Genomic DNA, 12212 nt, shown 5'->3' on the forward strand with positions numbered 1-12212 from the left:
CCATCCTGTAGTGAAATTTGAAGGATGCACCGGCCGTCCAAGGACAGCCTTCTTTTCTGAAGACTCCCGATTCAAAGTGTCTACAGATGGCGTCATCACAGTCAAACGGCATCTAAAGCTTCACAAGCTGGAGACCAGTTTTCTCGTCCATGCCTGGGACTCCAGTTACAGGAAGCTTTCTACCAAAGTGACACTGAAGTCCCTGGGCCACCACCACCACCGGCATCACCACAGAGTACGTTGGGGTGTTTCTCGGACATGTGTATAGTTTTCAGGGAGCTGTCTAATCTGGGTCCCCTAGTCTTGGGGCTGGGACTTTTCGGACAAGATAATTTCATGGGCAGACTCTGGAATGATCCCTGATGCCCAGAACAAATACCTGTCAGTTGTGACAGGCAGAAACACCTCCAGAAACTCATGGCTCTTGGGGTGGGGGTGGCAAAAATATCCCCCATTGAGGACAATCTTCCTTTCTGACTGAGTTCATTCCTATTGGGTTTGGGGGGTTGTTGTTGGGTTATGTGGCTCTGGTAGTACAGGATAGTGAGGAAGACACTGGCCCTGCCTGGATTGTTAGCCCACAATTGCTTTCTCTCTGACGACAACCCCCAGAAGCCCCAGAGTTGTTCCACATGTGTAGAGTACCTGACACACAGGAAACACTGAGAACACATGTATTCAGTTGGATTCACAAGGAGCCTCCTTCCTTTATGAATACCAAAATCTAAATGCTCGAGCCCCTTCTATAAAGGGGTGACGATATTTGCATATAACCAGCACGTCCTCCTGTTAATGTCTCTCCACATAAGATAATGCTCAATCTCTTACTCGATGTGACAGTTGTCCTCATACTCTTATTATTTAAAGACGACGTGAGGGGGTAAATCTGCACACATTCTGCACAGACAGAATTGTTCTCGTGGTTATTTTGGACCCAGGTTGGCTTCAAGCTCACAGTCTCTTGAAATCTGGGTTTATAGGTGTGTACTAACATGTTTGATAGAGGGTTGGCTCTTCCTTTTTTTTCCTTTGTGGACAGGATTTCTTACAGCCATGGTAGTGCTGTGCTCACTGTATAGCAGAAGATAACTTAATTTTTCATCTCCCAAGTGATAGGATGGCAAGCTTGTGCCATCACACCTGGTTTTTCGGGGTTCTAGGGATTAAACTGAGCTACACCCCCTACTCCAGACACCTTAAGAAAAATCTTGTAGACCCCTTTTCTGTCGTTCCCCCCCTTTTGTTTTATTTAAAGGATGGCTTTGTGTGGCCATAGTTGTCCCCAGATTTGATATATAGCCCAGGATGACCTTGAACTCCCAATCCTCCTGCCTTTGCCCCCAAAGTGTGGGATTACAGGCATATCTGGCTTTGAAAAATCATTTTTATCTGTAATTGGTTGACCACAGATGGGAACCTGAGCTATGGAGGGAGGGCTGAGTGGGTGAGATTCTTTGTCATTCCCTTCCTGGAGGCAGATCAGAGGTGTGTAGCAAGGAGAATGGGTGTCTCACTTAGCAAGGAGGGGGGAGACCAGTAGGAAGTCTCTGTCCTCTTTTGGAGCTGGAGAGACAGATGAGGCTTTAATTGCTATTGCAGAGGATGTAGGCTTGGTTCCCAAAACCTCCGTCAGGTACAGTAGTAGAACAGCCAGGAACTCTAGTTGCGAGAAATATGAGCTCCTTTTTTGACCTCTGTGGTGCTTGCACGTACATGGTGCATTGAATTCATGCAGAACATGCACAAGGATGATGAGCAGATCACTTTAAATCATTGTGTAGGATCCTCCCCTGATGTTGACGGTGTCTGCTCTTGGGTCCTGCTCAGTCCAGAAAGCCAGTACAGTGAAGAGGCGGATACACCGTTCATGTCTTGTCTAGGTTCTGTTCTCAAATGTCCCTGGAGATGGTCACTCAAAGCCAGACGAATGCTCTTATCCGTTTTGAGAATGGTCTCTGGGCACTTACTCTCATGCTTCTCCAGGAGACATTCTAGACACACCTTGCTTCCTGCTTCCCAGGATTGTGCCACTTGAGTGCCTTCAGAGTTGATTTCTGTTCTAGTCTCTGAAGACTCTTGAGATTTTGTGAAATTTAATAATCCCCTGAAGTCGTTTCCCTCTCTGGAATTAGAGAAATGAATGACTTCCTGAGACTCAAGCCCCAGCTCCCTGGCGGTCATGCATGCAAGTTCGGCACAGTAAGTCCCTACCAGGCAGTTGACTATAGGAGCTTTCTAAGACCAAGAACAATTTGGAGCTTGTTTTTCCAGTCCCCTCCAGTCTTTGCCTCTGCCGACTTTATTCTGTTTGCATTTCTGCTATATCACGATTTGATTCAAGTGTGCCTTTTAGAAACTCCCAAGCTAGGCGTGATGGTACACACCTTTTCTGTTTGTTCTGTTAGTTTTTGTTTTTCAAGACAGGGATTCTCATGTGTAGCCCTGGCTGGCCTGGAACTCACATTTTAGACCAGGCTGTCAGTGAACTCTCTGCCTCCCAAGCGCTGGTTTACATAGTAAGTTTCAGGCCAGCCGGGGCTATGCTGTGAGGCCCTATCTCAACAAAGCAAAACAAATCCCTACTTTAGATATTGGGACAGTTCATACAGAACTTATGTGATCCTCTGGAGACAAAGAGGGAGCCAAGTAGCCAGTCCCAGAGCCAATGCTTAGCCCATGCTGGCTTTTTTCTGTAGGTAGCAGATGCAGGGATGGTAAGACCACGTGTGACAGGTGTGTGAGTCTGGGTTCTAGAATACTTGGTCACATTTTATGTCTGTCTGTTGTTCTTGTTTTGAATCTTGGAGGCAGGGGGAACCAATCCAGGAGGGCTGAAAACGTAGCTCAGTTGATAGAGTCCTGGCCTGGGGTGCATGAGCCTCTGGTTTCTGTTCCCCACCATCACATAAATGCACCTGTCACCCTTTGTTAAGTGGAGGCAGGAGGACCTGAGTTCAAGATCATCGATGGCCACATAATCTGAAGCCAGACTGGGCTTCATGAGATTGTTTCTAAAAAATGTCCAAACCAAACAACAAACAGACAGGACATAGGGCCTAGATGGGACTTGGCAGGCTGCTGTTGTCTGTGTTGACGAGCATCTTTTTGTGAAGAATAAGGATGAAATCTTCTAGAAACTTTGTTACCATGAATCATCCTAAAACACTTAAACAATTCAGTTGGTATTGCCTTTCACCTTCAGCTCTCCTATTTCCCTGAGTGTGCACGAAGTTATCTTTATTGCACATGGGAACGGTTCTGTGCAAGTCTCCAGGTAATTTTTGGTTCCATTCCCAGCAGCTTCTGTTAGAACAAATGCAACCCTTACAGGTACAGCACAATATGATTAGCGCGTTTGTATCGATCTCAAAATAGTTCTTAAGAGCATTACCAAACTTGTTGATTGATAACTCCACTTTGGTGAATTGCACCCCTAGGAAAGCAGAAGAAAGGAAACTCAGAACTCCCAAATAGCTAGCTAGCTACTGAATTACTTCTGACATCATCAGGGCAGGCTGGGGCTTAAAGGACATGTACTATATAAGTTTGAAATGACTTTCAAATACAATCATCAAATGTTCAAACCCGCAAATTTTGTATGCACGGTGATTATTTGAATGCTACATATTAAGAATTTAATGAGAACAGCCTGGTGGTGATGGATGGCACATGCCTTTAATTCCAGCACTTGGAAGGCAGAGGCAGGTGGATTTCTCTTTAGTTCAAGGCCAGCCAGGTCTGCAGAACAAGTTCCAGGACTGCAAAGGGCTACACAGAGAAACCCTATCTCAAACAAACAAACAAACAAACAAACAAACAAACAAACAAACAAAACTTGAGTTTTTCTTTCTGGTGGTTCAAGCCCAAATTGCACTTTTATTTTGTAGCACATCAGAGTAGCAGCACACAGGAGAGAAGACCTCTCATTAGCCACTAAGTTAGGAACAATGCTTTTAGGCATAGGGAATATTGTGGGTAGTCAGTGTCCAGACAACAGCATTTGCATTTCTTTGGCTTATGTTTTAGCTGTTCATCCTGGATGGTACATGTAATTTGTCACTGAGAAGGAGTCACTAAATTCAAGATGGAAGACGTCCATGGGATAGATGAACTGTTAGACTTGTATGTCCTCTGCATTACCTCATTTTGTTAATCTTTCCACCTAGGACCCTGTCTCTGAATCCAACCCAGAGCTGCTCACGTTTCCCAGCTTTCACCAGGGTCTGAGAAGACAGAAACGAGACTGGGTCATCCCTCCCATCAACTGCCCGGAAAATCAAAAGGGCGAATTCCCCCAGCGACTGGTTCAGGTACGGGAGGAAGCTGGTGGAAGGCACTCCTGAGAGAAGAGAAAATGTAAAGACCCCATGTGGAGATCTTGCCTTTCCAATTCCCATTCGCTTCTGTTTTCTGTTCAGATCAAATCCAACAGGGACAAAGAGACAACGGTTTTCTACAGCATCACCGGCCCAGGAGCTGACAAACCCCCTGTTGGCGTTTTCATCATTGAGAGGGAGACAGGCTGGCTGAAAGTGACGCAGCCTCTGGACAGAGAAGCCATTGACAAGTACCTTGTGAGTATTTCTTAGATATTGTTGACCACTGGATAACAATTGTCAAATTTTAAAGCAGCTGGTGTTTTATTCCCCAGTTTGGATGTCCTGGACATACAAGTAGCTTAAATTATCTTAACAAGTCGGGGCGGTTCATTGCTGTTGTCGTAGGGATTCATCATATCATGCATGAGCTTAGATAAAAGCTGTCAAAGTAGGCTGGAGGAATGGCTCAACGGGTAAGAACATTTGTTGCTCTTGAAGAGTTCACTTCCCAGCATTCATGTAGGTGGATCACAACCACCTGAAACTCCTGCTCCGGCTGCTCTGATACCTTATGACAACCTCCATTGATAACTCCACAAAAGTGTGTGTGAACACGCGCGCGCACACACACACACTCAGAGACACACACACAGAGACAGACACACACACAGAGACAGACACACACACAGAGACAGACACACACACACACACACGCAGAGACAGACACAGAGAGACAGACAGACACAGAGAGAGAGAGAGACAGAGAGACAGACACACAGATATATACTGCCAAGCTGGGGATAGGTACTGAGGTGGGAGGGACAAAGGCTAAAGACTGATGATAGTCTTATAGCTCTTCCTTACTGTTCTAGGAGCCAGAAGCTAATGGCATCTGGCAGTTTAACTCTCTTGCTATTCTATGGCTAAAAGCTGCTGATTTCTGGCAATTAACTCCTGCTGGTAGATGTAGAGGATTAAGAAAAGTAGTTAGTTGCTTGGGCTGACTCCTCTTTGACTGAGGCTGAGAGTTCTGTTAACTCTGTAAGCCAGAGAGAAAGGAAAAGTCTCTAACACAGAAAAACACTCACTCTGGATGAAGCAGAGAGAAGAAGCTCCAACAAATCTTTGTTTCTGTTCTCACTATTCACATTCTCTGAAAATCCCCTCATACAACTATCAGTTAGAACTGTTGCAGTAGGATAATCGATTACATGATTTCTATAATGTAATTTGCCCCCCCCGCCCCCCCCCCCCGGAGCTGGGGACCAAACCCAGGGCCTTGTGCTTGCTAGGCAAGCACTCTACCACTGAGCTAAATCCCCAACGATTACATGATTTCTAAACACTCTTACGTTCTGTAAGTTCATAGTAAATTTAAGGCAATAGTTATAAGATTTAAGGAGTTACAGCAGAAATGTTTACATTTCTTCCCATTAAGACTAGTATCTGATGAAACATCTGTTATCTATCTTCTAGACCCATAAATCCAATATAAGTAAATAATTTTTTTTATCACAAGTTAACACAATTTTGTTAAGAGATAAATCACCTACCTTGCGTCTTATTAGTTTTGAAGTTTTGTATAGATAAACTAGTCAATATTTTATTTGTTGTATTTGCACCTACAATAAATTGTCCATTCCCAGTTTATGACCTTTAGTTACCAGATAGTGGCCTTGTTCCTAACCTAGAAGGAATGTTTTACTTGGTCGTAAATTTGTTCCAAGCCTGCTGCTTTCTTTTTTTTTTTTTTTTTTTTGGTTCTTTTTTTCGGAGCTGGGGACCGAACCCAGGGCCTTGCGCTTCCTAGGTAAGCGCTCTACCACTGAGCTAAATCCCCAGCCCCCGCCTGCTGCTTTCTTTTCTTAGTGCAGTTAGCCTGTAACACGTGACGGTTTACAGAGCTCTGTTTGCAGCTTTTTCTTCTGTAGGGGACTTGAGATTACTTGTATCAATTTAGGAATTTTATAAAATCATTATCAAGAATTATGAAATCATCAATTCTATAGGCATTACTATATGAAAGCACATCTTCATATTGATTCTGTAGGAGATGTGCCCAATAGGGTGGGCTGATGCCCAGGAATTGGCTGTGCGATAGTGAAAGGAAATACAGTAGCAAGAAGCAATCCTGGGATGAAGTCTCTGAGGACCCTGCATTCTCAGAGCTCACCCATCGCACCTATACAAAATGGTGGCCATCTCCAGAAACCTCACTTGTATGCCTTAGCCTTTCCTAAGTGACTTCTGACATATACACATACATAACAAAAATTGTAAGATGTTGACTTGGCTCAGAAGATGGCTTAGTTATTTTTTTGTTTTTTGGTTTTTTTTTTTTTTTTTTTGTTTGTTTGTTTTCTTCTTCTTCTTTTTTTTTTTTTGGAGCTGGGGACTGAACCCAGGGCCTTGCGCTTGCTAGGCAAGCGCTCTACCACTGAGCTAAATCCCCAACCCTGATGGCTTAGTTGTTAAGAGCACTGGTTGTTCTTGTAAAGGACCTGAGTTTGGTTCCCCATACTGACACGGTAGCTCATAACCATCTGTAACTCAGGTCCAAGGGGACTCAGTGACTTCCTTAGGTATTAGCTCAGGTATATATATGGTATATATACATACCTGGAGCCAAAATATTCGTGTGTGTGTGTGTGTGTGTGTGTGTGTGTGTGTGTGTGTAAAAGAGAGGGGGTGGGGAATAGAGAAATGGCTTAGCAGGTAAGAACACTGGCTACCCTTTCAAAGGACCTGGTTCAATCTGTAGCACACCCAGCAGCTCAGAACTGCCTGTAACTCCAGTTCCTAAGGATTCAACACTCTCACACAGACATATATGCAGACAAAACACCAGTACACATAAGTAAATAAATATTTTTTTTAAATTGGTGTTCTGCCTGCATGTATGCTTGCACACCAGTAGAGGTTATCAGATCTCATTATAAGTGGTTGGTTATGAGCCACCATGTGGATCCTAGGGATTGAACAAAGGACCTGTAGAATGATCTTAATCTCTGAGCCATCTCTCCAGCCCCAAATAAATCTTTAGAAAAAAAAAAAAAAGTCAACTTGTTCTTGGGGAGAAATTTCTTACCTAGATGATACATATTCTGATAATAACTAGGGTACAAAGCTCACTTCTGAGACTTGGTTGCAGTGTGAACTTAGGGAGGAGGGAGATAATCTATAGATGCCAAATGGAGAGAAATCTCAGGGAAATATTAGACTGGAATGGCCGGAGGGAAAATTACCCCACCTGAAGTAAGTCTATATGTGATAAGTGGGCCATCTGTCTGGTGGTCGTATTCTTTAACTTTGAGACTTAACTCATCATGAGTTCATTAAGTAGCAACACACAGCGGAAAATTCTCACATGAAGGTATTTTAGTAGAAAGAATGGAGGCTAGATAGAGCCACTCTAGCCAGATTCCCTACTCTGGCTCTTCTTCCTAGTAATCCTCACTTGACTCTCTTGCAGCTCTACTCTCATGCTGTGTCATCAAATGGGGAAGCCGTGGAGGATCCCATGGAGATAGTGGTCACAGTCACAGATCAGAATGACAACAGGCCAGAGTTTATCCAGGAGGTCTTTGAGGGATCTGTTGCAGAAGGCGCTCTTCCAGGTAATTTAGTCTCAAGGAACTAAGCATCCAGAAAAACATTGGGTTCTTTAGACCTTGGAGTATGGAATTAGAACTTGAGGACTGAAGTTCAGACACGCTCTTTGAAAGCCACCATGAGGGCTGAGGTGGAGGCATGAGGAGGTAGATATAACATTCTACTTGTTAGACACATATGAGCAAAAACAAAAGAAACCTTCCTAGGTGGTGCATGTATGTAACTCCAGCTCTAGGGGATGTGATGCCATCTTCTGGCCTTTGAGGGCATCTGCAAATGTATATACACAAGTAGTAGTAGTAGTAGTAGTAGTAGTAGTAGTAGTAGTAGTAGTAGTAGTAGTGGTGATGGTGGTGGTGGTGGTGGTGGTGGTGGTGGTGGTGGTGGTGGTGGTGAGGAGGAGGAGAAGAAAAGAAATAAAATAAGAAAGAGAAGGACTTGGTAGAGATATTTTAATTATTGCCAACACCATCTTCCTTTCCTCCTCAGACCACACCTGAATTATAGGCGGTGAAAGTTGAGTTCCCAAACATGGCTGGTTTGGTGTGATGCCCCCTTGACTGGTAGCTTGAAGAGAATTTTTAAAATAACTGTGACAAAGTGTGCTTGTCTCCAAGAGCAGGATTGTTCTGAGTAGTCATGAGCAGATCCCAGTGTAGCAATTGCAGCCCAATTAAGGCTCCTTTCCTTTGACAGGAACCTCCGTGATGCAGGTCTCAGCCACTGATGCAGACGATGACATAAACACCTACAATGCTGCCATCGCCTACACCATCCTCAGCCAAGATCCTGAGCTGCCTCACAAAAACATGTTCACTGTCAACCGGGACACTGGGGTCATCAGTGTGGTCACCTCCGGACTGGACCGAGAGGTCAGGCAGGGCTCAGGAGGTGGTGGAGGGGCTTGAAGGCAAACATACATTAAATCCCATGGACAGACAGCGTAACCCTCTGCTGGGCCTAGTGCTCAGTAGTGTAAGTGGCCCAGCTTTACGTCTAATTCCCTGTGCGGGAGCTCTGTGCCTGAGGGCAGGCGGCCTGGGCAGGGTTTGGGGAGGCAGTTGGAGTGGGTTCTGATTCCCTGTGTTTGGTCTCTGCAGAGTTACCCTACATATACTCTGGTGGTTCAGGCTGCCGACCTTCAAGGCGAAGGCCTAAGCACAACAGCAAAAGCTGTGATCACTGTCAAGGATATTAATGACAACGCTCCCATCTTCAACCCAAGCACGGTAATTCTACAGCTTCTTCGTTTCATGAAAGGTTCTCCATTGCTCACAAGCTAAGTTTTGCCGCTGTTCCCCGGGTGAACCCTTTAGAACCTCTTCCCCAGGACAGTGAATGTGAACTTCAAACTTAGAAACCAACATACCGGAGCAGCTGCTGTCTTTGAAATCCTCTGCCTGGGGCCATTGGCATGGAGTTGTGTATTATTGAAAGCTCCTGATGCGTTCCTGACCTTACTTTTGCATCTTTGTAGTATTAGTGGGTGTTACTTAGTCCTCACATTTTCCCAATTTATATTCCACCCTGTGTTACTGGAGACCTGTCAACACGAAGCAAACAAGTTTTCTAGTCTTGTGGAACGTAGAATTTATAGGAAATATGATTTTAGGGGGAAGGATGATTTATTTGAACCAGATCTTACTGTGTAACCCATCCTGGCCTCCAACTCAACAACATGCCTCCTAAATGTTGGGTTAGAGCTGTAAGATGCCATGGCCAACTTTGTAAGAATTACTGCATGCCAAGTATCAAAATGAATGGGTATCAAATGCATTCAAGGAGAAGGACATGCTTGCTCCCTCTCCTCTCTCTCTTTCCCTCTCTCCCCCCCTCCTTTCTCTCCCTCCCTCTCCCTCCCTATCCCCCACAGAGAGAGAGAGAGAGAGAGAGAGAGAGAGAGAGAGAGAGAGAGAGAGAGAGAGAGAACTTAATCAAATTAAATTTTTATAGCCCATGTTAGCAGTTAGGTTTATAATGCCACACTCAGCGTTTCGCCTCGTATTTTACTGAGTGAGTTAGAAGTTGTTATAGTGGTTAGTTTAGTTAACAGGGGCACAAAGAGTGTAGATTCAAAAAGCAGGGTTGACTTTTTTTCCTCTTCTGTCACAATAGACCCCAGGGATGACTGACGCATCTTATTTAATGTTTACTAATAGAGACTAGAGACTGGGTGGGGTTGATTGCAAATGATATACATGTCTTGTAAGCTGACAATGGGACATCAGAGGGACCTTGTAGCCAGGGCCTGGGAAAGCTACTTTAGGTGGGTACAGAAGAGGGTGCCCGGAGCTGCTAGTTCATTTACTGATGGGAAATGAGGACCTAGTCTCAGGACACTTATCTCTATCCTTGGAGGCTCACATGCTTCTCTTGACATCACTCATCCCACCTACTTCTCTAGGGTTGGGTTCAATATGGCTCCCCCCTCCCATATGGCCCTGAGCCTTTGCTTACTGTCATCTGGTCACTAATGACCCGATTTTTCCTTTACTCTTCAGTACCAGGGTCAAGTGCTTGAGAATGAGGTCGGTGCCCGTATTGCCACACTCAAGGTGACTGATGATGATGCCCCCAACACTCCAGCGTGGAATGCTGTGTACACCGTAGTCAATGATCCTGATCATCAGTTCACTGTCATCACAGACCCCAAGACCAACGAGGGCATTCTGAAAACAGCCAAGGTTTGTACGGTGCTTGGTGAATGACATGTCACCAACTGGGGCTCTCTTGTTCCATAATGTCTTCCCATGAGTGGATCAACATGAGCAAGGGAGAGGTCGGGAGTCGAAGGATGGTACCAACCTTCTGGGGCTTGTGGAAACTCTCCTGGCTATTTTGCTGGCTTGTTAGAAGTGAGATCAGTATGGCTCCCTTAAAAATATCCTGAAGCCTGAGGCTAGGCAGTAGAACCTGTGGGTCATGACCCCTTTGGGGGGGGCCCTAAGACCAACAGAAAACAGATATTTACATATGATTCATAACAATAACCAAACTACAGTTATAAAGTAGCAATGAAAATAATTTTATGGTTGGGGGTCACCACAACACGAGGAGCTGTATTAAAAGCTCACAGCATTAGGAAGGTTGGGCTAGAAAGATGATGGATGGCTCGGTGGTTAAGAGCACTTGCTGTTCTGTAGAGGAGCTGGGGTTGGTCCCCACTGCCTACATGGCCAGTCACCGTTGCTGGTAAATCTTTGGAAAATGTCTAAACTGAAAGTGAGGAGGACTTACTGGTGAATTTAGCAAAAGATGCCCTAGGGTATTTAGAGCTTTAATGTCCTCCTCAACAAGTGAGCAGCCGTGTTTGAGGACTACTGTTAACCAGAAGTAGTGTCTGAGCCAGCTGGTGCTGGTGCACACCTTTAATCTCAGGACTTGGGAGGCAGATGCATAGACTTTTGGACGAACCATTTTTATAAGCTTATGTATTTGTTCTGTGGGAGTGGTGGTTGAACACAGGACGACCGTAAACGTGCTGGGTAGCTGTTCTGCCACCGAGCCACACATCCAGTCCATGATATTTTAGTTTTAACTTTGTTTTTCTCCTTTTCTCTAGGGCTTGGATTTTGAGGCCAAGCAGCAGTACATTCTGCACGTGACAGTGGAAAATGAGGAGCCCTTTGAGGGGTCTCTTGTCCCTTCCACAGCCACTGTCACCGTGGATGTGGTAGACGTGAATGAAGCCCCCATTTTTGTGCCTGCGGAGAAGAGAGTCGAGGTGCCTGAGGACTTTGGTGTGGGTCTGGAGATCGCATCTTACACTGCGCGAGAGCCAGACACATTCATGGAACAGAAGATCACGTGAGTAGGATCGTTTGCAATGGTAACATCGAGTGGGGGTTGGTACGTGTACACCTTTTGCTGAGACAGGTTCTCACTAGGTCGTCCTCACTGTCCTGGAACTTGCTTTGTGTAGACCAGGTTGGCCTCAAACTCACAGAGATCCTTCTGGTTCTACCTCCCTAGTTCTGGAACTAAAGGCATGCATCACCATAGCTGAACACTTTGGGTTTTTTGGTACATAATTTAAATATTGTTTATGTAAATATGAGTATATCCATTTGTCATGTAATTATAAAACATTCTAAGGTATGTGTCCACGACAAGGGGGCTGGAGTTTCACTGAAGAATTGTCATTACGTGGGCAGCCAAATGGGTCTCGGGTCCCGGGTATCAAACTCAAGATGTCAGGTTTGGCTATCAGTGCCTTTACCCACTGAGCCACACACACCCCACATCCCATGAACCGCATTATTTACTAAAGGACTGGGGTTC

The 12212-nt window shown here is 45.0% G+C and overlaps 1 protein-coding gene across 1 annotated transcript in view; it reads left to right on the forward strand.

Annotated features, from left to right (window-relative positions):
* Positions 1 to 12212, forward strand: part of Cdh1 (cadherin 1) — a 69415-nt gene that overhangs the window by 48343 nt on the left and 8860 nt on the right. The window contains 8 exon segments of the mRNA NM_031334.1: positions 12 to 235; positions 4167 to 4310; positions 4419 to 4574; positions 7792 to 7936; positions 8628 to 8803; positions 9032 to 9160; positions 10433 to 10615; positions 11494 to 11738. Coding sequence (NP_112624.1) covers positions 12 to 235; positions 4167 to 4310; positions 4419 to 4574; positions 7792 to 7936; positions 8628 to 8803; positions 9032 to 9160; positions 10433 to 10615; positions 11494 to 11738 — 1402 coding nt within the window.

Source organism: Rattus norvegicus, chromosome 19 (assembly GCF_021556685.1).
Source record: "Rattus norvegicus strain SHRSP/BbbUtx chromosome 19, alternate assembly SHRSP_T2T, whole genome shotgun sequence".
In the NCBI taxonomy this organism is placed as follows: domain Eukaryota; kingdom Metazoa; phylum Chordata; class Mammalia; order Rodentia; family Muridae; genus Rattus; species Rattus norvegicus.